The sequence below is a fragment of the Podarcis filfolensis genome (genome assembly GCF_964270895.1).
Source record: "Podarcis filfolensis genome assembly, chromosome: 10".
Classification (NCBI taxonomy): Eukaryota; Metazoa; Chordata; class Lepidosauria; order Squamata; family Lacertidae; genus Podarcis; species Podarcis filfolensis.
In genome coordinates this window covers 55,600,036-55,620,418 of record NC_139612.1, presented here as the reverse complement: position 1 = coordinate 55,620,418, position 20,383 = coordinate 55,600,036, and the positions used below count along the sequence as shown (strand labels likewise).

Sequence of the window (20,383 nt, the reverse complement as noted above, 5' to 3'; positions counted from 1 at the left end):
TGCAGAACCTTTACAATTCTGTTCCTCTATTCTAGGAGTTAATTTCTAAGTAAATTACTGACTTGCCTTGTTTATCCTACTGCTTTCAACCCTCAAGGCCAGCTGTTCTCAGTCATGTGCCGAGCCTCGCTCTCCCTGCCCCCGCTACACTCCTCCACCCCATATGCTGGTGGGGAAAAGCAGAGTGTGTGCCCGCCTCAGCTGGCATCTCCCAAGTGTCCCTGAACTCTGGTAGTGTCTCGCTTGCCCAAACGGAAAGGGGTGTGAGTGTGAACGAGCATGCATTGACCTCTGACCTTTGTATGGCAGGAATGGAATCACTATATAGTCATACCTCATGTTACGTTTGCTTCATGATACGTTTTTCCAGGTTGCATCCTGCGGCAACCCAGAAGTACTGGAAAGGGTTACTTCCAGGTTTTGCCGCATGCGCAGACGCGCAAAATGACATCATGCGCATGCGCAGAAGTGGCAAATTGCAATCTGCGCGTGTGCAGACGCGCCGCTGTGGGTTGTGTTCTATTCATGTTGTGAACAGGCCTCCGGAATGGATCCCGTTCGCAACCAGAGGTACCACTGTATAGATAAATAAGAGTCATGTCTGGTCTGTTTTGCCCCCAGCCTCCCCATCCCCCTCACTGGTGTATGGCCCCCCGAAGGTTCCCAATTAGGGGATGTGGGCCTTGAGTTGAAAAAGCAACAACCCCCTCTAGCTACACTGGTTTCTCCAGGTATTATTTAATGTTTATACATGAGGGAGCATTCAGATGTGCATCTCCCCCCTCCACATTCGGAAGAGATAGTCCAGGAAGAGCTCAACCATGTGATTTTCCTGCATGTATTACTTGCCTCAAAGTGTGTTATTCTCTCCCCACCTCCCAAAAAAGGCCACCCCCCCCCAAAATGCATGGTTTTACTCCTTTACCAATGGCTTCCTCCACCCTTGCTTCTATCAGCTCTGTGCATCCACCGCCTACCCCCTTTCCCAAAAACGTCCTTTTACCTTTAGGCGGTATTCTCGTTGAGGCTGTTGCAGCTGCAGCTGCTGCACCCACACAATCGCTTTCTCCATCAGGACCTCTAGGGTCTCATTGAGCTTCTCACGGGCGACTTCCTTGCTGTTGGCCTTGGCCAAAACACAGCAGGTGCTGTCTGGGGCACGGGCACGTCCCCTGGCCTGAAAAGGCAATGAGAAGAGTGCTTGCGTCCTTCCCTGGAAATCCAGCCCAGCTGCTCCTCTTTTGCCTGTCCCCTTAAGTAGGGCTGGGCGATACCTGGCTTTCAACATCACGATATATCCCCAGCTAAACATCGTGATATATCAATATATTGTGATGTCTGAAATAAGGATGGAACAATGTAGAGGCAAACAAGGTATAGCCACGTGGTCCACTCATCCATCATTTCCCATTATAACCACATTGTCCTCTGTGATGCTGGATAGCCATATTATATTGGGGAATTGCTGGTTACTTAAAGGACTTGGGGCACAGTCCGCTGCCCCGATATAAATTGTCCCATATAAGAGTTTATCTGTATATGGACAAATGAAGAGGGCGGATGACAGGGGTCTCACTGGCACTGCACTCTGCGGTGTGCCCAGCTGCCCTATAACAAAGGTTGATTTTTTTACGGTGATGAGGAGTATAAAAAAGCAACTAAAAGGAAGCAGGAGACCCAGGGCCTGGAATAAAAGAACCAGGGTTTGGGCCTCTGTAGCATGTCCTCCCAGGACATACTGAGCACTATAAGGCTCCCCATGGCAGAGGTCAAGAGTGAAGTTCCCCCCAAGAGTAGTGCTGACTAACCTGCATCATGGCAATCTCATTCGTCATCAGTCCATAGCGAACGACGATATTACACTCGGGGATGTCCAGCCCCTCTTCAGCCACGCTGGTGGAGAAGAGCAGATTGAGGGTCCCTTTGCGGAATTGATAGATGACTTCTTTCTGCTGTTGCTGGAGGAGACAACCCAAGATAGGGTGAAAAGATGTGGAGCTTGTTGAGGCAGTGGGCTGAAGCTTCTCTTGCATCCTCAACCCCAGAGCGCAAGAGGTTAACATCACATAAACGCTGGCCTTCAGAGCAACTGGGACTGCCCTCTTGAAATGTGTGTTTGCAGGACAATAAGGGCACAAAAGGATGCTCCTAACATTTTTAGAGCACTTGGGTAGCTCTAAAAGCACCTTTGCATTCTATCTGAGCATATGATCTCTTTCCAGGTCTAAATTTGGGGAAAAAATTATAGCTTTGACACAAAAACTAGCTGCGCACATTGTTGAATGGCTGGTTCATGAGCAGAAAAAGAAAACTCTTGGGTTTTCTTTCCTTTCTGTAGCAGAGTTCTTTTTACAGAAATATTTTGCTGCATCTTTTACTTCTTTACAGCAGCAGCAGCAGCATTCCAGCTATCTCTTAGTGAAATTCCCATTACAGGAATAAACACCATTTGGTTTTGTTTCTCAGGGTCTTTATTATGTACAAAACTTTACACTGGTCATTGATAATAAAATAAAAACAAATGAAGAAACATAATATTTTTCTTTTTAACCATCTGGCCAGAGATTTAATGCTGGCTCATTCACATACTCATTTACGCTGGCCCAGACTTAGTGGATCACATGCCCTGATAAGGACACCTGTTGCTGGGAACAATTTCCATTGCCTAGCAACTTGTTCAAGGCCATTTACAAGTTTCTTCTAGAATATTCCAATAGAAGTTGTCAATAAATCTGCTTCCCCGGCACCTCCCCCAATATCCCTGGACCAATTTTGGAATTAAAAACTTTGTGTTTATGTGAAACATGGAGAAAAGCACAAATCTAATAGACCACCTACTGTTCTAATTCAATAATCGGTACACCAGCCAATTCAGCTTCAAAGCTAGGACGAAGCCAGGCCCACCCTGCAGCTGATGGTGACCTGTGTGCTCCGTTTTTATGTTATACAGGATCTGTCCTCAGAGAAAATCTTGGTGGCTGCAAGACAGCTGTGGAGCGTGCCAAAGACTGGGATTCTTTTGCATTAGGTAGCCTATTTTTCTTCTTAGTTTTAATGGGCTGCATTGCCCCCTCTCTTGAAGTCAGTTCACACAAGCGTATTCAGTCCTTGGCAGCTGCAACCTCAGTTGAATGAATCAACCATCGCAAGCAAAACTCTCGTCACCTGGTGTTACCTCTAACACAATGGCTTTCAATGGAGGCAGTTGACATGTTCCTCTAGGATATATCAACCCAAGAGAAATCGAGTAATATGCATACAACTATGAATCTACCCTAAGGTCCCCTTAGGGTCTCCAACATCCCTCACTTGATCTGTGGGAGAAATGTTAATGTTACCTGGGTCATGTGTTTTGTCTGACTGCTGAAGCCAGCCCCGGTCAACACAGCAGCCTTGATCCCGAGTTCACGCAAGTTCTGGTTCTCCTGTACCCATTGGTGAAGGCAATGAGCGCACTGACGTGTCCGGGTGAACACAATGCCCCGCGAGCTCGCCAGTTCTTGGAATTGATTCTGGAGGACTTTCTGCAACTCATCAAGTTTGGGATTCTCAAAGCCCTTGTCTTGAGCAATGGCCAACAGGCGTGCTTTGTAGCCTGCAAGGCAAGTGCACAGCACACAGATCTCAGCTCTTGAGTCTGATGATTAGGAAGAGTATTGCTTTATCTTACAGATTAAAAACAGTTAACACAACCAATCAACAATGTAACAGTAAGTGAAAAAACAAAACCCACAAAAATTCAAATGACCCACAATGTTGGTCACCATATGGCAACAGTGTCCGTTGGAGAGCAGTCAGTCTCATAAACAGTTTCTTTTCACTCGTTAGCTCCTCCTCTTTTTTTTCTTTCTTTTCCCAATTTGCTTAATTTATTCCCATTTCTTGTCAAATTTGGAATCCCAAGCTTTACCCCAAAAAATCCCAAAAACTTTTTTAGGGCCGACTGAAAACAACTCTATGCATCCTGCTAGAGGAAGCAACTCACGGCAGGTTCAGGCTCAGCAGTGTCTTCCTCTGTTTGAAAAGCACACACCATAGAATGTGTTAAAAAAAAAAATACAAGGAAAAGTATCTGTGTACCAGTAATGGCTTTCTCAGAGTCTCTGTGATTTTGGTTGAGGGAGGCCATGGGAGAAGAGTGGAACTGGTTGCAAAACAAGTCGCAGCGGAGAATGGTTTACCTCTCAAGTCTTCCAGCTTTTGAGAACACACAGGGTGTGGGGTTTGTGGGCATGTAAAAGGATGCCCCTGTTTATTCTAAAAATGGCAACTTTTCATTTGTGAACTCCTCCACATGAAAGAGAAAACTATGCCAATTCAGATAGATCATGAGCCTCTCATGAGACTGCCCCAGTCTTCTGCCCCCTTTCACCGCCCCTGAATCCCACCAGCACAAAGGTAGGAGAATGGCTCTTTTGCTTTCCCCAAAGGGTATGAATGCCAATCCACATGGTTCTAGGATGTAGCCACCCCCAGCTACTAACCAAATGTAAGGGGGATCAGAGCTGCCCAACAGGAGGGTGGATTCCAAAGGACAGTTTGTATCTGGCCCAGCCTCTGCCCTCCACATTCCTTGAGGAAGAAGTGCATCTTGTCATCAATGTTCTTGCAACCCAGGATTGAGGCGCTTCAGGATCTGGGCCAGCGTATTGGCCATCTGCTCACTGCTCAGCCCCGTTTTCTTGATCTGCAGTTTCTTCAGAAAATCCTTTGTGGTCATGGGCCCTCTGGTCAAGGAGTGGCACACGGCATCCTCTGTCAGCTGCACATCAATACTGCTGGGTGTTGACTTGCCCGACTGTGGCTGGGGGGTAGATGTCCCAGAGATGGTGAGGCCTGGGGCCCAGTGTCCAACTTCAGCCTCTTTGCTGCAGTGAGATCACTGGCCCCTGCCTATTGCTTTCCTTGCTCCACTTTGTTAGCTGCGGCCCGCAAGGTGGATGATGTGCCAGCATCCAAGGGTATCCCCTTGTGAGTTGCTAGCCAAGCCCTTGTGTTCTTTCTTGGGAGTTTTCTTTTTCATCATGAAGAGTGTGAAAGATGCTTCACTGTCAATGTCGCTGTCCTCAGACGTCTCAGACTCATCACTGGTGTCTTTCTTTGTCTCTTTCTCCTGGGGAGTCGGGGCCTTTTTCTCTTCTCCTCCTCCACAGGCTTCTCCTCCTTGCTGTCTTCACTACTCTCTCTTGCTTCGTCTATACCTTTTGGGATGCCTTCCTCTTTGGTCACTTTGGGCTTGCCTACTGCTGCTTCCACAGAGCTGCTGGGTCCGCCAGACATGTAGTCAACCTCTTGCCCTTCAAAGTCCCCATCATCGCTGTCTTCAAAGGCTTCATCGTCAGATCCCTTCTTTTTCTTCGTCAGAGGGGCTTTCTTCTTGGGCTTGGCGTATTTCTTCTCATCCATATCGCTGAACTCGCTGCCATCCGAGCTCATCTCCAGCTCATCTTCCAGGTCATGGATTTTTTGGTAGCTCCCTTTTTTTTTGTTGTCTTTCTTCTCCTTCTGCTCTTCTTCATCACCTTGGTCTTTCAGCCGCTGCTGCTGCATGATGCTAAAGTGGTTCAGAACCTTGTTCCGCCTCTCCCACTCCTCCTCAGCTTCCTCTGCAGTCAACGTGCGACACTTGGCAATGGGTGTGAAGTTATGCCAGTTGTTGACTGGGAAGACTTCAAAGGCGCCACCTGGACACCAAGTGAAGATGTAGTAGGAGGTGTTTTCTATCACCCCACCCTTTTTCACACCTTTGAACTTCCGCCCAGTCTTGCCGTTGACTTTCAGGATCCAGGGCTGGTTTTCAAGCTTGAACTCCTTTAATGTGATGCCATATTTTTTGCACCATGCCTCCTCACGCAGGTTGCAGTTGAACTCGCTGCCAGCTCCGAACTCCGGCATCTCTTCTTCCTGGTAGATCTTACTGCTGAGATCTTGCTCCATCTTTGCTTGGTGCCAAGTGGCATAGTTCACTTTGTCAGCAGCACTGAATGCCATAATGTTATATTTTTTGGAGGTGTTTGGGGGGAAATGGACCACATATCCAGTTGCGGTCTGACTACTGGTGCCCAAAGAAGTCATTCCTGGATGTGCTGCATCCAGCTGAGTCTCTCCAAAAGAACGTATCTGCTGGGCAGCACCTCCTCCTCTTTTTTCTGAAGTTTCATCTTTCCACTTCCATGTAGTTCTGTTTTCTTCCTCTTTCTTCAAGAGTCTCTCTTCAAGCAATAGTTTTAAGTCCTGACCTAGCTGATCACATGGAACTGGGAACTTGTTCCTGGCCTCTGTTTACATGGACTCTTCTCTTGGCCAACTCACCCACCACATTTCAGAGAAGGAATGGGCCAATCAGTCAGTTTTGGTTTCTCTCCATTTCTCATTTTTTCAGTCTTTATTCGGTTCTCTTCAGTTCTGCAGCAATCTACATTTTCTTTTAACAAGGTCTCATTCATAAACATTTTAGTGTGAATTTTTTCTAATAAACACAATTTGCATGCAGTTTTGACTAATATACACGTTTTTGCAAAAAAAACCCAAGCCCCTTATATAATACATTATTGTACATAATTTTCACTAATATATGCATTTTGGTACACACTTTCCTCAATATATTCATTTCTGTACACATTGGTTGGAGAACTGCATTGCAAAATTCAGAGAAGTGTGAATTTTGAAGGATATCTGCTTTAGCTTGTGTATTGGCTTGAGAAGTTCAAATTACTGTATTTTTCGCTCTATAAGATGCACCAGACCACAAGACGCACCTAGTTTTTGGAGGAGGAAAACAAGAAAAAAAATATTCTGAATCTCAGAAGCCAGAACAGCAAGAGGGATCGCTGTGCAGTGAAAGCAGTGATCCCTCTTGCTGTTCTGGCTTCTGGGATAGCTGCGCAGCCTGCATTCACTCTATAAGATGCACACACATTTCCGCTTACTTTTTAGGAGGGAAAAAGTGAGTCTTACAGAGCGAAAAATACGGTAGGTAGTTTCACACTAAAATGTAAGCAGAACAAAATGGTGGTGTTCTGGTCAATTATTGTTCTGGATAGTGCAAATCAGGTAGGCTCACCTATAAATGCAAACTGAATCAAATTTCTCAGTGTACCTCCTCTGAGAACACTTACTGTCAAAGAGCCGGACCAAGTACTGCTCAGCAGGGTTCTGCAACACCTTAGTAGCATTTTCCAGCAGGTAAAACTCATCCAGAATTTTGTAGGCGTCAATCATGCGCACAGTGTCGTTGACCATCAGGGCATCATTGTATTTACGTAGGTGGAAGGCACACACTCGGGTCTTTTGGCAAAAGCGTTTTGCTCCTGACAATGTGAAAGAGACAAATAAGATAATGGTTATGATTAATCATATAGCTGCCCATCAACCAACTTTCCCTGAGTGGCTTACAACAGAATTATCAACAAAAGCAATATGCAATGATGATTAAAAAAACAACAACAATAAAAGATGGCAAAAACCCTATTTGCAAAAAAGCAGCATGAAATAGTTTTACACCCCAGATTTATAATGCCATTAAAAAGCCTGGGTGAATAAAAAAGGCTTTCAGCTGTCAATGGAAAGACTATAAATAACACCCCAGGTAAACCTTACTGTGTGGGGGAGGGGCGGGATTCCTGCACTGCAGGGGGTTAGACTAGATGACCCTTGGACTCTCTTCCACCTCTTCAGTTCTATGGTTCTATTATTCTATGATAAGATCATTTGTAACAGACCCTGTATTCAATCCCTGAAACTTTCCATAAAAATATCTTAGGATGCAGGAATAATAATAATAATAATGGTTTCCCCAGCCACTCTGGACGGCTCCCAACAGAATTAAAAGCACAATAAAACATCAAACATTAAAAACTTCCCTGAACAGGGCTGCCTTCAGATGTCTTTTAAAAGTAAGAGAGTTGCTTATTTCCTTGACATCTGATGAGAGGGCGTTCCACAGGGTGGGTGCCACTACTGAGAAGGCCCTCTGCCTGGTTCCCTGTAACTTCACTTCTCGCAGTGAGGGAACCGCCAGAAGGCCCTCGGTGCTGGACTTCAGTGTCTAGGCTGAACGATGGGGGTGGAGATGCTCCTTCAGGTGTACAGGACTGAGGCCATTTAGGGCCTTAAAGGTCAGCTCGGAAACATACTGGGAGCCATTTCCAGGAAGGAAGCCACTTAACCTGCTTGTGGACATGTTTCCTGTCCCTCCCATCATATTCGTGTACAACAAAGCCTCTTATTGAGCACTCACCTTCCTTCTCAAGCACCACAATTTGCTGCTCGAAGATCTGGGTACCAAAATCCATAGTCAAGTCAGGCTCATTCAGGTAACTATATATCTGTGCCATTATCTCCATCAGTTGTTCTGCAAAGGGGTCCTGAAGATGACAGATCAGGGGAGCGTTCGTATTCAAACAAGGAAAACAAAATCCTATGGGCATGTTTTACTTTGCTCAGAGCTCCAGAGTCACCTTCTCATCATGGTGCCTCTGGTGCCTCTTCACAGTTGCCCTGTAGTTGCAAGAGGACCCTTACCTCAGGCCTTTGTTGGGACAGGTTATACTGCTTCTTGGGTTGTGGGCCGTAAGTATCAACGTAGAACTTGTGTTTATCAGAAGACATGATTCTCTCAGTGTCCAGGTTGGCACAGATCTGGAAAGGGTTATATATATATATATCTTATTTATTATTACATTTATATCCCACTTTTCTTCCAAGGAGCTCTTCTTCCACGGCTTTCCCCCTCCCCATTTGATCCTGGCAGCTACTCTGTGAGGTAAATTAGACTGAGATGGGAGACTGTGACTGGCCCAAGGTCACCCAGTGAGCTTCATGGCTGAGTGGGGTTTGAACCTTGGTCTCCCGGGTCCTAGCAAATTGTAGGGAGTGGTTATGTCAATCACGTGAGCGTTTGTGACATCGGCTAAATCCACGATCAGACCTATAGCCCTTAAAACACCAGTAGGAGTTGACTACAAGTGATGAAAGTGGAAGAAAACGGGTGAGGAACCCAAATATGCCTATGTCACTTGCAGACATGTCAAGTATCTGCAAAAGGTTTTCTCCTTAATACGCTGTGGCTGTGTGTGTTTGTGGAGCATTCCCTCACTTGCAGTTGAAACAGTACTATATGTTACCACCTCATTTGGAGCATTGCAAGATACCTTATACCAGGTGAGATTATTTGTCAATCTCCCCAAGTAGTATTGCCTTCTCTGACCGGCAACAAGTTTTAAGGGTCCAAGGCAGAGAGGTCTTTCCCATCACCTGATTTAATACTCTATAATAATAATAATAATAATAATAATAATAATAATAATAATAATTTATTATTTATACCCCACCCATCTGGCTGGGCCTCCCCAGCCACTCTGGGCGGCTTCCATAAAAACCAAAAATACAGTAAAATATCACACGTTAAAAACTTCCCTGAACATGAGCTATGCTCCTTCTATGTATTTAGTGTTTGTGTGAAACGGGCCTGCAGCTGCAGACCAAAGCAGTCTCTGAATAGAAATAAGGTTAAAAAGGGGGAAAGCAACAATGACAATGCTTCCAATATTTGGGCCAAATGTCTTCCATCGGACTCACCTGCAGAATGTGTTCCCGAGCTCCCTCCAGGGAGCTGGCACCACCCGTACCTAGCGAGGCTGTAAGCCCCAGGATCTGTGGTAAATTCTTTTCGCCCTTCAGCTTTCGTTCTAGGTAGCCCTCCATTATCTTGTTGTAGGCGGTTCCTTTGTGGGTGTGATGGCACTCGTCAATCACCAACAAGGTGAAATCTGCACAGATGATGACGATGACGACATTTATAGTCCACCTTTCCTCCAACAGTTCTCTCCCCACTCCTCATTTTATTCTCACAACAACCTTGTGAGGTAGGTTAGGCTAAGAAGCGGTGACTGGCCCAAAGTCACCCATTTCCCACTGAGCGGGGACTTGAACCCTAGTTTCCCAGGCCCTAGTCTAACTTTCTAACCACCACACCACACTCTCAGATGATGAGAGGCAGTGACCAACTCCTGGATTATTTATGATGCAGTTTTTGTTGGTAAAAGACAAACAAACAAACAAACAAACAACAAAACACACCCAAGTAGAGAAAGAATTTCTGGATGGCAAGACCCAAGTTTCGGGCAAGTTCTCTTTGGTGATAGAATCCCAGCAGAGATTTAAAGTCACAAAATATACAGCAAAGTATGGAAATATAGGCTGTTAGATCTTTAATATCTCATTAAAAAGTTCATTTCCAAATTTTGACTCTTCCTCCAGCATAGGAAAAAACCCCCACACATGACAAGTTAAAAAGGGTTTATTTATGAACACTTCAGAGGTCAGATTCATGGGCTTCAGAAAGTTGCGCAAGCAGTAAAACTTATTTTAGTTACAAAGTGGTGAATGTTCCTGGCATAGGAACTCGAGAATGGCTGATGACCAGTTCAGATCTCTTCACATGCTGAGCTTCTCAGGGGTGTGGAGACAATAGGCTTGATTACCTATTTCCTCCCCAGGTAAAGCAAGTGTCATAGCTAAACCTGGCAGGACAGCGTACTCCATGGTATTAACCCCTTCACGCATTAATTAGACTTAAGCTTGTTGGTTATATGAGGCTTGTCGCCCCAGAATTATGATCCAGCAGTGGAGGAGCAGCGTTTCCTTCCTGTCCTCCTTGTGGGCATTCCAGAAGCAACTGGCTGGCCACTGTGGAGAAAAGGATGCTGGACTAGATAGGGCTCTGATCTGATCCAGCTGGGCTATTATGTTCATCCCACAAGAGGAAGTTATGGCCATCAACTGGGATCACATTAAAATAGGATTAGACAAATTCATGTAGGACAAGGCTATCAATGGCTACTAACCATGATGGCTATGTTCTACCTCTACTATCAGAATCAGTATGCTTCTAATACCAAGTGCAGGATGGGAGAGAGCTCTTGTGCTCAGGACCTGCTTCCAGGCTTCCCCTGGGCATCTGGTGGGCCATTGAGAGAACAAGATGCTGCACTAGATGGGTCACTGATTTGGCCCAGCAAGCTCTTATAACACCTCTTTCCCACCAGATGCTCACCTGTCAGGTCCACGTGCATCTCCTCCTCTTGGCTGATAAGGGCATTTTGAAGGATCTGTGCTGTGCAGATTATTAAGTCACTCATCTTCAACACTTCTGAGAAGAACAGCTTCTGGTTGCTGTCGCCACTGATGGCTGTAATGTTGAAGCAATTCTGCAAGACGCTAAACTCATTCTTCAGGTGTTGGTCCACTAGAGGCACCTGACAGGGCAAGAATACAGCAGTGAAACATTTTCCGGGAAATGAGACTGAAACCTTGTCTTTTGGTAAGGGACTGTCTGTCTCCCAACCACCCACATCACCTGGTCCTTACCGTGTTGACTAACACAGCCACCTTGCTCTTCTGTACGCTCTCCATGTGCCTCTTACACACATACACAGCTGCCCGAGTCTTTCCGGAACCCGTTGGCAGCCAAATGATGATATTTTTGCCCTCTAAGGCAGGATCAATGACTTCCCACTGATAATCCCGAAGTTCCATGTGGCCACAGTTTTGAGGGCTGGTCTATGGAAAAACTTGGAAGACCAAGAGTCAAGTCAATTCAGCATAGCTCTCAGACACAAGTTACTCCTTCCATAACTTGCTGACAAGACTTTTCTGGCTGGTAAACTCTATGGTTATCAGGAGGACTCCACATTGTCAAGTTCACACAGCAAAGAGATTCAAACACAATCTCTGTTTACCCCTCCCAGCCTCATCGTTACATACCATACATTTAAAGCACACCCTCCACTGCAAAGAACCCTGGGAACTGCAGTTCACCCCATACAGTGCTACAATTCCAGCACCCTTAACAAACGACAGTTCCTAGTATTATTATTTCTGTGGGGGGGGGGAGGGGTGCTTTAAATTTACGGTAGGTATGCAGATAATGAGACTGGAAAGTGTAAAGCTTGGAAACATTGAAGAGTATGTTGGAAAAGATGGGCAGAAAGAAAAGGGGAAGAAAGCCTTGTTTTTCTTGAACTGGGTAGCTGAATCCAGCCCAGGGCATCCAGGAGGATGTAGCAGCCAGGAGATTTAAGTAGGTCTGGAGACACAACTGAAGCTCACCCCCAAGATGTGGCTACCTCTAAGCACACAGAACAAAACAGATGCCAAATAAAATTTTAATTTGGGTCTTCAGTGGGTTCCCTAAAAGCTGGACTTCTAGGTTCCCATTTACCATAGAAGGTATTGTAATACTGAATGCCATGTTATTTATATATATATTTATAAATATTTATAATGCTGTGAAGCATCCTGACTTTTCTATTCAACGCCATCATCTTTAGTGGGAGACGAAACTTGCGCTCACAAAGAACTGAGCTAAACAGATCTCCGTAACTCTGCTTCTCCCCACACAGAATGCACTTGGGTCTCCCCGAAGCGAGACGCTTCTACCCCCCTCTATTTCCCCCTCATCATCACACACCATACCTGTCTCCGTTTAGTTCTTCTAGACAAGAATGCCACTGCTGTTGCCACTGTTCAGCTCCTTCTTCAACCCAGCTTGGTGAAAATCCCTGGTTCCACCAGTGTTTTCTTTAGTTTCCTTCTTGCCAGAAAACGAAACCTAAAAAGCATTTTGCAAGACAGTCTCTTTCGGAGCCCCAACCAAGGGGTATCTTGACAGCAACAAACCAGGCCTTTTCAGATTGCATATCATTGAGAAACCCTGCTTGTAGGGTTCCCTTAATTCCTTAACATACACAAACACACACACTTATTTACACAGAACCAAACACTGTTCCGAAAGTTGGTTCCTCATACATATATGGAACACTTATTTCTTATTTTTCTTATTTTTCCAGTATTCAGTTCAGTTCTCTACATCTCTAATTAGTTTGTGAATGTTCTGTTTTTAAAGTCCTCATGAAAATTCAATAAATTCAATTCATCAGTATTACAGTACAAATTTATCCCAATACACACTTGTTTGTCTCCAGTCTTCCTTAATATAAAGCATCTGTGTATTATTATTTCATTATTATTAATAATAATGTTACAATATTATGCTATAATAATGTAATAATAAAAATATGTTTACTAATGTGTGCATTTCTGTATATGCATTTTTTTACACTTCACTTGGCTAGAGAACTGCACTGCCAAATTCACAGAAGTATACATTTTGAAGGACTGCGTTTTGTTTGAAAATTATTTTGGAAAGCACTATTAGGTAGGTTCAACTATCTGTGCAAATTTAATCAAAATTTCCCCTCCCCCCGGCCATGACACCAATCTGCATATGTTTTGCAGGTGCTAATTTATATGTAAAGATGCAAGTTTAGATAAATTTTTAGAAGGGGAAAAAACAAACACTAGTTTTTGCTGTCAGGGCATATAAGATTTTCTGTGTCCGCTGTATGTGGATTGCCCATTCTGTCCCACCCACAATCGATGGGCAAGAACGAATGCTTATGTACATATTAAAACTTTTAAAAGGCTTGTCCAACGTCTAATATGTCCCAGTCCCCTCACTCTCTTCTCCCACACCTATTCACATGCACATCCATCCAGTCTTTCTCTCTTCCTCTACTTCCACTCACACAATCTCACTCCATCCACCCAACACTCTCTCAGTCTCACTGGCATAGCGTGGGTTGCCAGTGCCCAGGGCCACACAGAGGGAGGCAACCGGACAGAGTACACATGCGCAATCATGTCACCCAGCAGATTGCAGCTGCAGAATCAGGAAAAGAAGTGTTCCATTGTCTGGAGAGGTCACTTCCTGGTTTGCATGGGGAAGCCATTTTCAATGGAGCCCAGAGACAGAAACACGCAGCTGCATGGAGGCAGCACCGGGTAATGAAATTCTGCACCCCTATCTATTTTGCACCTGGGGCAAGTGCCCCTGTGGTGCCCCCCACGCTACACCACTGCTCACTCACTCCCCCCCCCCCCGTACTCCCTATCGGCATGAATTTAGAAATCTCCTTTCATTAGTCAATATCATCCATACATGAAACCCAGCAACCGCAGCTCAAAGCCATTTGTGCCACAAATGGAAAGTAAAAAAGAGAAAAAACCATCACCATGTGCACACCAGTTCACTCAAGAAAGTCAAGTCACACGTTGTGCATTATATAATTGAGAAACTAGAGGGGACTTTCCAGAAAGCATCTGCTTTAGGGATGGGACCAGAACAGTCAACCTTGGGGAATAAGAGAGAGTGAGAGATCTATTTTTAATAAGCTCTAAGTATGACTAAACAACAACAACAAAGCGGTTATAACAGAAATGGGACTCTCTCTGAATTCCAGTTACAGACAACAACAAAGCGGTTATAACAGAAATGGGACTCTCTCTGAATTCCAGATGATAGAGACAAACAATGGGGAAATGCTCTGTTGTGAACAAAATCTGGTCTTGTTCCCTTACGGGGTACGCAAGAGCCCTTATAGAGTCCTTTGTAGGTTCTCCATCGGTGGAGAAAATAACAGAGGCCAACCAGAGAATATTGAGACGCAAAGCAGCTAGCAAGCCTGATCTTTATTAAAGCTGTTGCAACAGGGTGCTCCCCTCACACGCAGGACAGGAGGAGGAACCAGAACAAAGGTGTGCCTCCCCTTATATAGACATTTTGAAATTCCCTGCCCTGGAGCTCAAGACCACCCCCAGAAACATCATACCTACATCATAGATGGTAATCACTTAATTCCCGAGACAATGGGAAGGTTCCCTCACCCTCTCCCTCCTTGCAGAGAAACATTTGGTCAGTTTGGGAATCAAAATGGTTTCAGGACTGTATTCCTGTGCTGTTCCGGACATGTGGTTTATATATTTATGTACGTGTTTGCTTGGTATATTTATGAACATTTATTATATACCTAAGACCTTAAAATTCTTATAACAGCTCTTATATATTTAAATTGTCCTCTAGAGATGGTTGCCTCATCTGGCCTCATTTTAAACAGCTACCTTCAAAATGTTGCATTTTTCCAAAGATACGTATATCTGGGCAGCTCTGGGCAGGGAGAGCGGGGGAAATGAATTGGGGAGGCCAGGGGAGGGCATATGTATTTTATTTCCATGCACTTTTCTCCCACCCCGCGGTGGGCCAGCAAGCTGCGTAGGGCAGCGTCCTCACGTGCTCTGAGACGCCGGGCTCAGAAGGTTCCGCTTGAGGGGGACACGTGCACCTCGGGAAAAGGGGCATCTCTCCGCGTTCTGCGGCAGGACGCGCCCCTCCCTGTTCCTCCAAGCGCCCTCTAGAGGGGGCTGCGGGGCGTCCCGAGCACTACAACTCCCGCCGTGCCCTGCGGCGGCGGCGGGCGCGCGCGCGCAGAGGCCTCTGGGAGACAGTGGGCCGGCGCCAATGGTCGTCGTCGGCCGCGGCGGCGCGGGGGAAGGTGGCAACGCGGGCGCCCTTCCTCGCCGCCTCCCTCCTCCATTCATTGCCGTCGCCTGCCTCTCCCTCCGGCCCCCTCCGGAGCGGCCGCCTCCGCCGCCATGGAGGCGCTGATCCCGGTCATCAACAAGCTGCAGGACGTCTTCAACACGGTGGGCGCCGATGTCATCCAGCTGCCGCAGATCGTGGTGGTCGGGACGCAGGTGAGGCGAGCAGGCGGGCGGGCGGGGCCTGCGCCAGGGTGACCTCCTCCGCGTCCGCCCAGCCCAGGGAGGGGTCGCCCTTCATTGCCCCTTGCGAGGGGGGCTGGGCGTGGAGGCGCCCACTGGGGCTGGCTTTCGTTTTAGGATTATTCTGAGGGGAGGTTGGGTTTCCCCTGCAGTGTCTGGGCGGGAATAGACGTCGCCGCTTCTTGCTGCTCATGTTATGACTCGCAGCAGTTCCACGTATTTCCCTCATGGTTTGCGGTGGGGTGGCGCGCAAAAGGCGCCTCGCGACCCCTCGGCGGGTCTCCCCCTCGCGCCCAGCTTCCAGGCGAAGGTCACTCCCTGGGCGTGAGACCCGGGGCTGGGAGAGCACGTGACGCTTCCACAGAGCACCGGTTCGGTTCTCTTCTTCGCTAGTCGAGTAGCAAATGCAAAGAAGGGGGAAAGGTGGCCTGTGGCCCCTTAAGAGACTGGCCGGTTCGTGGCAGCTTAAAGCCTTATTTATGGTGCCATAGCTCTGTGTGCGTGTGCTTGCGCGCCCCCGCGCGCGCTCTTAGCTGGAACAGACTATCCCCTTTGGAATTAGTCGAACGTGTAATACTTAAGAAACAAACAAGGAAACTGATAACGGGGGACTAGTGGAACAGGATTGTGCCTTCGTTGTGAAGCTTCTTCCCAGGGTTATCTGGCTGGCTATTGTGGGAAGTGGTGTGATCGAAGAAAGCAATTTTGGTGTCAACTTAATAATAATAATAATTTTATTATTTATATCCTGCACATCTCTGGATGGCCTACAGCACATATAAAAATACAACAAAACATCAAACATTAAAAACAAATCAGAAAAGTTCTTAATCATGTAGATTTGAGGAAATATTCAAACTCCCACTGTTTTTGGAATTGGTCTGGCCTCATGTATGCTGACCCCACATAAAGTGTGTTCTCACAACAACCCAGAAAATTAGGTCACAATGCTGCTTCTTTACAAACCAGGGAACTACCTTGTCAGTTCAGTTGAGATTGATTTTGAACACAGACATATACACTATCCAAATCCTGTTGCACCGTCTACTACTGAATTGATTATTTGGGGTTGAATGGTGAGAGGTGATAATGCAAGCTAGAGGGTTTAAGAAACTATCCAGATAATGGTTTAGAGACATGATATGGTTCTGCTGCTAAAACTGAGCAGGGCCTTGTCCTTTCATCTGCCTGTCTTGATGATGAGCTGAGAACCATACATGAGCCTCTCTCAGCTTTTCCAAGGAAGGGCGTGGTGTAAAGAACAGTAATCAATACACAAAGGATGAGAACCTGGAAACAATGTGTTTTAATTGATGTGAGGTATCAGGTGTGTGTGGGTGGGGATTAAGGAAAACAATAATGATTTGAGAATAAGAAAAGTCAGAAGGTTTGTAGGCATGGGGTTATCAGGGTGATAATGTGAAGGGAATGGGAATCGGTGGCAGACTATTATCAGGGCTGTATGTACAACATACTTTTAAAAAAGCTCCTTCCAGGTAATTGCATTGTCAAGAGAAGCTGAATTCTATGAACTGTATATATTGGCATGTTTTTTGGGGGGCAAAATATCAATTTGGGGGCTATTTTGATATAATTAACTCTAGATTTCATAGTCATGGCAGGAGCTAGGATACTGAAGGATCTTCCCCCTTCCTCCAGTTCTCTGAAACTCAGCCATGTATCTGACTTCTGATATATATCAGCTCACAAGCTGTGAGATATCGGCTCATATACTTGTGTGAGTAGTAAAGGATCCTAACTCTGCTTTTACCTATTAAATATGGAATGTAATTTATACATATATACACTTTTCATACATGTTGCCTTTTTTATTCAGGTCTAGGAGAACATCTGCTGGTAAATTCCATATCTTTTCTGCTGGGATGTAGGTCCCATTGAGCTCAGTGGAACTCTCTTCTGGATAAACATACTTTAGCTATATGGTTTCCAATATGGACTGTAAAATGTAAGCCTTTCTTGAGTTCTGTGACCTTACTGCCCAGGGATGGGAATCCTCAATCGCTCGACCTTCTAGTATCTGCTCCCCCATCTAGACAGGTTTAACTAGAGCCCGGGGGACACTCAGTTTTAATTCCCCTTATTTTTGTCCTGATTTATCTCTCCACACCCCACACCCCCAGAGGTCATTGTTCCTTGCCTCTCTTCCCTATTATTTTTGGAATGCTCTTTTTAAAAGGACAATGTGGGAAATAGTGTAATAAGCTGTTCTATCTTTTATCCAAACTATTTTCCCCATTCATTTATGATTTTTGTGCAATTGGTTTGGTTGACCTTCTTTGGTGGATAGGTGTGCCTTTCAAAAAATGCCAACTCCCTTGCGCTCAAAATAGCTACACCGTGATCCAAGCTGCTATCATGGGAATAATTTTGCAGGTACATTTGAAGCTTCTTATACTGACATTGTTTCATTGAGAACAATGTAGTTAACAGAACTTGGGGTTATATCCAATGCTGCTTTTCCAGCAGCACAGCAGACTTTTGCTTGTGCAAAGCAAATTTCCCTCATTCAGGAATTTAGTGTAGTGCTAATTGGGTATATGTGCATGGAATGTGGTCCACTCGTGGCAAAACTTTCCCCCTCTCATTCCCACCCCCCAGAGCAGATTTAGGGGATGGGTGAGGAGTCCTCTTGTGTGAGAAGATCTCATTCCGTGCATGTAGCAACTTGGTTGAATTCTGTCCATTGAGAGCAATTCCCCATTTTTAATATGTTTTCAATTTGTAGAACTAACAGTGCAATCCTATGCATGTTTACTCAGAGGTAAGCACATCTCTGCTGTCATCAAGATCATTATAGGATAAAAAGAGGAAAATGTGCCCTATGCTTGTTATTTATCATTGTAATTTAATTTAAAGTTGGCTGTACTCCATTCATCTAGAGCAGGCATCCCCAAACTCTGCCCTCCAGCTGTTCTGGGACTACTACTCCTATCATCCCTAGCTAACAGGACCAGTGGTCAGGGGTGATGGGAATTGTAGTCCCAAAACATCTGGAGGGCCAAGTTTGGGGGTGCCTGATCTAGAGGGAAGATAAAACATACTCTATCAGGCACGTGAAGCAGGACTTGTGTTTTCCTAAGTCTGCTTCTGGATGCATTAAGTGGGCATTTATAGTTGTGTTCCTCTACTTAAAGTTGCTCTGGTATCTTTGAAGAATTAGTGGGAATTAGTGGGTAGGATGAGAGATGATCTGGCTTGTAAATAGGCACACTTCTAGTTGCCAATTGCAAGTCAGAAATTGTGTGCTGATGACTAGGAAGGAAAGCTCTCTCTGTCACACACTTACACTCACGCACACTGTACTTCCTTTTACAGAGCTCATTGGGGTTTTCTTTTATTCTCTTTCTTCACCTTTACCCACTTAACAGTCCTGTTTGGTAGTTTGGGCTTGGAGAGGGTGAATTACCCGAGGTTATCACTCAGAGTGTGTCTTGGCCAAGGTGGGTTGTGTGTTGAAACTCTGCATTCCTAGACTTGGTCAAAGGGTTGAGACATGCAGAACTGCAGGTTCTAAAACAAGCTTATTGGAGTTTTAGTAGGATACTTTAACGGGTAGTGTATTTTGCTTTCAAATCCAGATAATCTTTCTTTTTTAAGATGAATCTCTTGTTTACGTCTTTATCTCAATATACTCCTTTTCTTGTACTGGGGTTTCTGTATTCTAATGCATTTGCAACATGAAATCTTGCGTTAGCCTTGGATGTTGCTTCATTTTGCATTAAACATTTTTTGTTTCCCCCCTGCATGCCTTCCTTCCCCCATGCCTCTCCTTGCTTCATGCTTCACTGATACTACTTTTCTTTGGAAATATGCTCTGTTGAACTTAAGTGACCTAATTTTTATTCTCTGTAGGCATGGTTTAGTCCTACTTAGTAAGTGTTTCCCAGCTGGAATTGGAGCAGTATTACACAGAGGTCCTTGACTTACTTTTTTCGCTATATTCTATGCAGATAAAAAATTAATGTTACAACTCATTTTTTTAAGATTGGGTGAACTCTGTTTAGCCGTTGACAGATCTAGGACTCTTTCCAGTGTATGTTGGGGAAACGCAATGAAGCATCTGGCTGGCATAGTCTTCCCCCTCATGGTTGCTTTTGAGGAATTGTGCTTTGGATGCACACATGCAAGTGGAGGCTATCCCATTTTTTTTCAAGTGTCGGAGGAACACACATCAGGAAGAGAAGGGATGTAGCTCAGTGGTAGAGCGTCTGTGTTGCATGCAGAACGTCCCAGGTTCAATTTCCAGGTCGGGCGGGACCCCATCTGCACTGTACAGTGGATTTAAGCAGTATTATGCCATTTTAAACAGTCATGGCTTCCTCCCCAAAATAATGGGAACTGTAGTTTAAGGATGCTGAGAGTTGTTAGGAGACCTCTATTCCTTTCACAGAGCTACTTCTTCCCAGGGAACTCTGGAAATTGGTTTTTCAGCCAAGAGAGACTGCCTCTTCCCAAACGAGGCTCTGTGGTTAGAAACGTATCATCAGCATTTCTGTCTACGTTGATAGGGAAAACCAGGCTTCATTTTCGATATTTATCTTCTAAATTGGAAGAGTTAAAGTTGGTAGCCCTCTAAGGTATCACTTTACCTGGGCGAGGAATCTTTAATTCTTTTCATGCTTGCCAGATAGATGCTTGAAATGGCCTGAGGCTTAGGCCTGTGTGGTTCCTGTCACAAGACTTTTAAAAATGTTTTCAGGTGGATCAAGAAGTAGAGGCACTATGTGGGATTTCTATGCAT

General features: G+C 45.3%; 2 protein-coding genes and 1 pseudogene across 9 annotated transcripts in view; 1 reads left to right on the top strand and 2 right to left on the bottom strand.

Annotated features, from left to right (window-relative positions):
* DHX58 (DExH-box helicase 58) overlaps positions 1 to 20,383 on the bottom strand; it is a 37,688-nt gene that overhangs the window by 9,519 nt on the left and 7,786 nt on the right. Inside the window, exons 1-11 of one of the 4 annotated variants that reach the window (XM_083572338.1) lie at positions 14,076 to 14,227; positions 12,478 to 12,613; positions 11,371 to 11,573; positions 11,057 to 11,258; positions 9,580 to 9,770; positions 8,524 to 8,640; positions 8,240 to 8,366; positions 7,119 to 7,310; positions 3,339 to 3,595; positions 1,809 to 1,958; positions 1,004 to 1,177 (exon numbers count right to left, since the gene is read on the bottom strand). In XM_083572338.1, coding sequence (XP_083428464.1) covers positions 1,004 to 1,177; positions 1,809 to 1,958; positions 3,339 to 3,595; positions 7,119 to 7,310; positions 8,240 to 8,366; positions 8,524 to 8,640; positions 9,580 to 9,770; positions 11,057 to 11,258; positions 11,371 to 11,538 — 1,578 coding nt within the window. In that variant the 5' untranslated portion in view covers positions 11,539 to 11,573; positions 12,478 to 12,613; positions 14,076 to 14,227. Of the gene's footprint in view, positions 1 to 1,003; positions 1,178 to 1,808; positions 1,959 to 3,338; positions 3,596 to 7,118; positions 7,311 to 8,239; positions 8,367 to 8,523; positions 8,641 to 9,579; positions 9,771 to 11,056; positions 11,259 to 11,370; positions 11,574 to 12,477; positions 13,855 to 14,075; positions 14,228 to 20,383 lie in introns of those variants that run through there. The other 3 variants (XR_014538683.1, XM_083572339.1, XM_083572337.1) reach the window with 3 other exon arrangements.
* Positions 4,051 to 6,704, bottom strand: LOC310742790 (general transcription factor IIF subunit 1-like; annotated as a pseudogene). The gene has a single exon. The product of its transcript is annotated as a general transcription factor IIF subunit 1-like (transcript).
* DNM1L (dynamin 1 like) overlaps positions 15,310 to 20,383 on the top strand; it is a 37,358-nt gene continuing 32,284 nt past the window's right edge. For 2 of the 4 annotated variants that reach the window (XM_083572332.1, XM_083572330.1), the window contains exon 1: positions 15,310 to 15,594. In XM_083572332.1, coding sequence (XP_083428458.1) covers positions 15,493 to 15,594 — 102 coding nt within the window. In that variant the 5' untranslated portion in view covers positions 15,310 to 15,492. The remainder of the gene's footprint in view (positions 15,595 to 20,383) is intronic. The other 2 variants (XM_083572331.1, XM_083572333.1) reach the window with 1 other exon arrangement.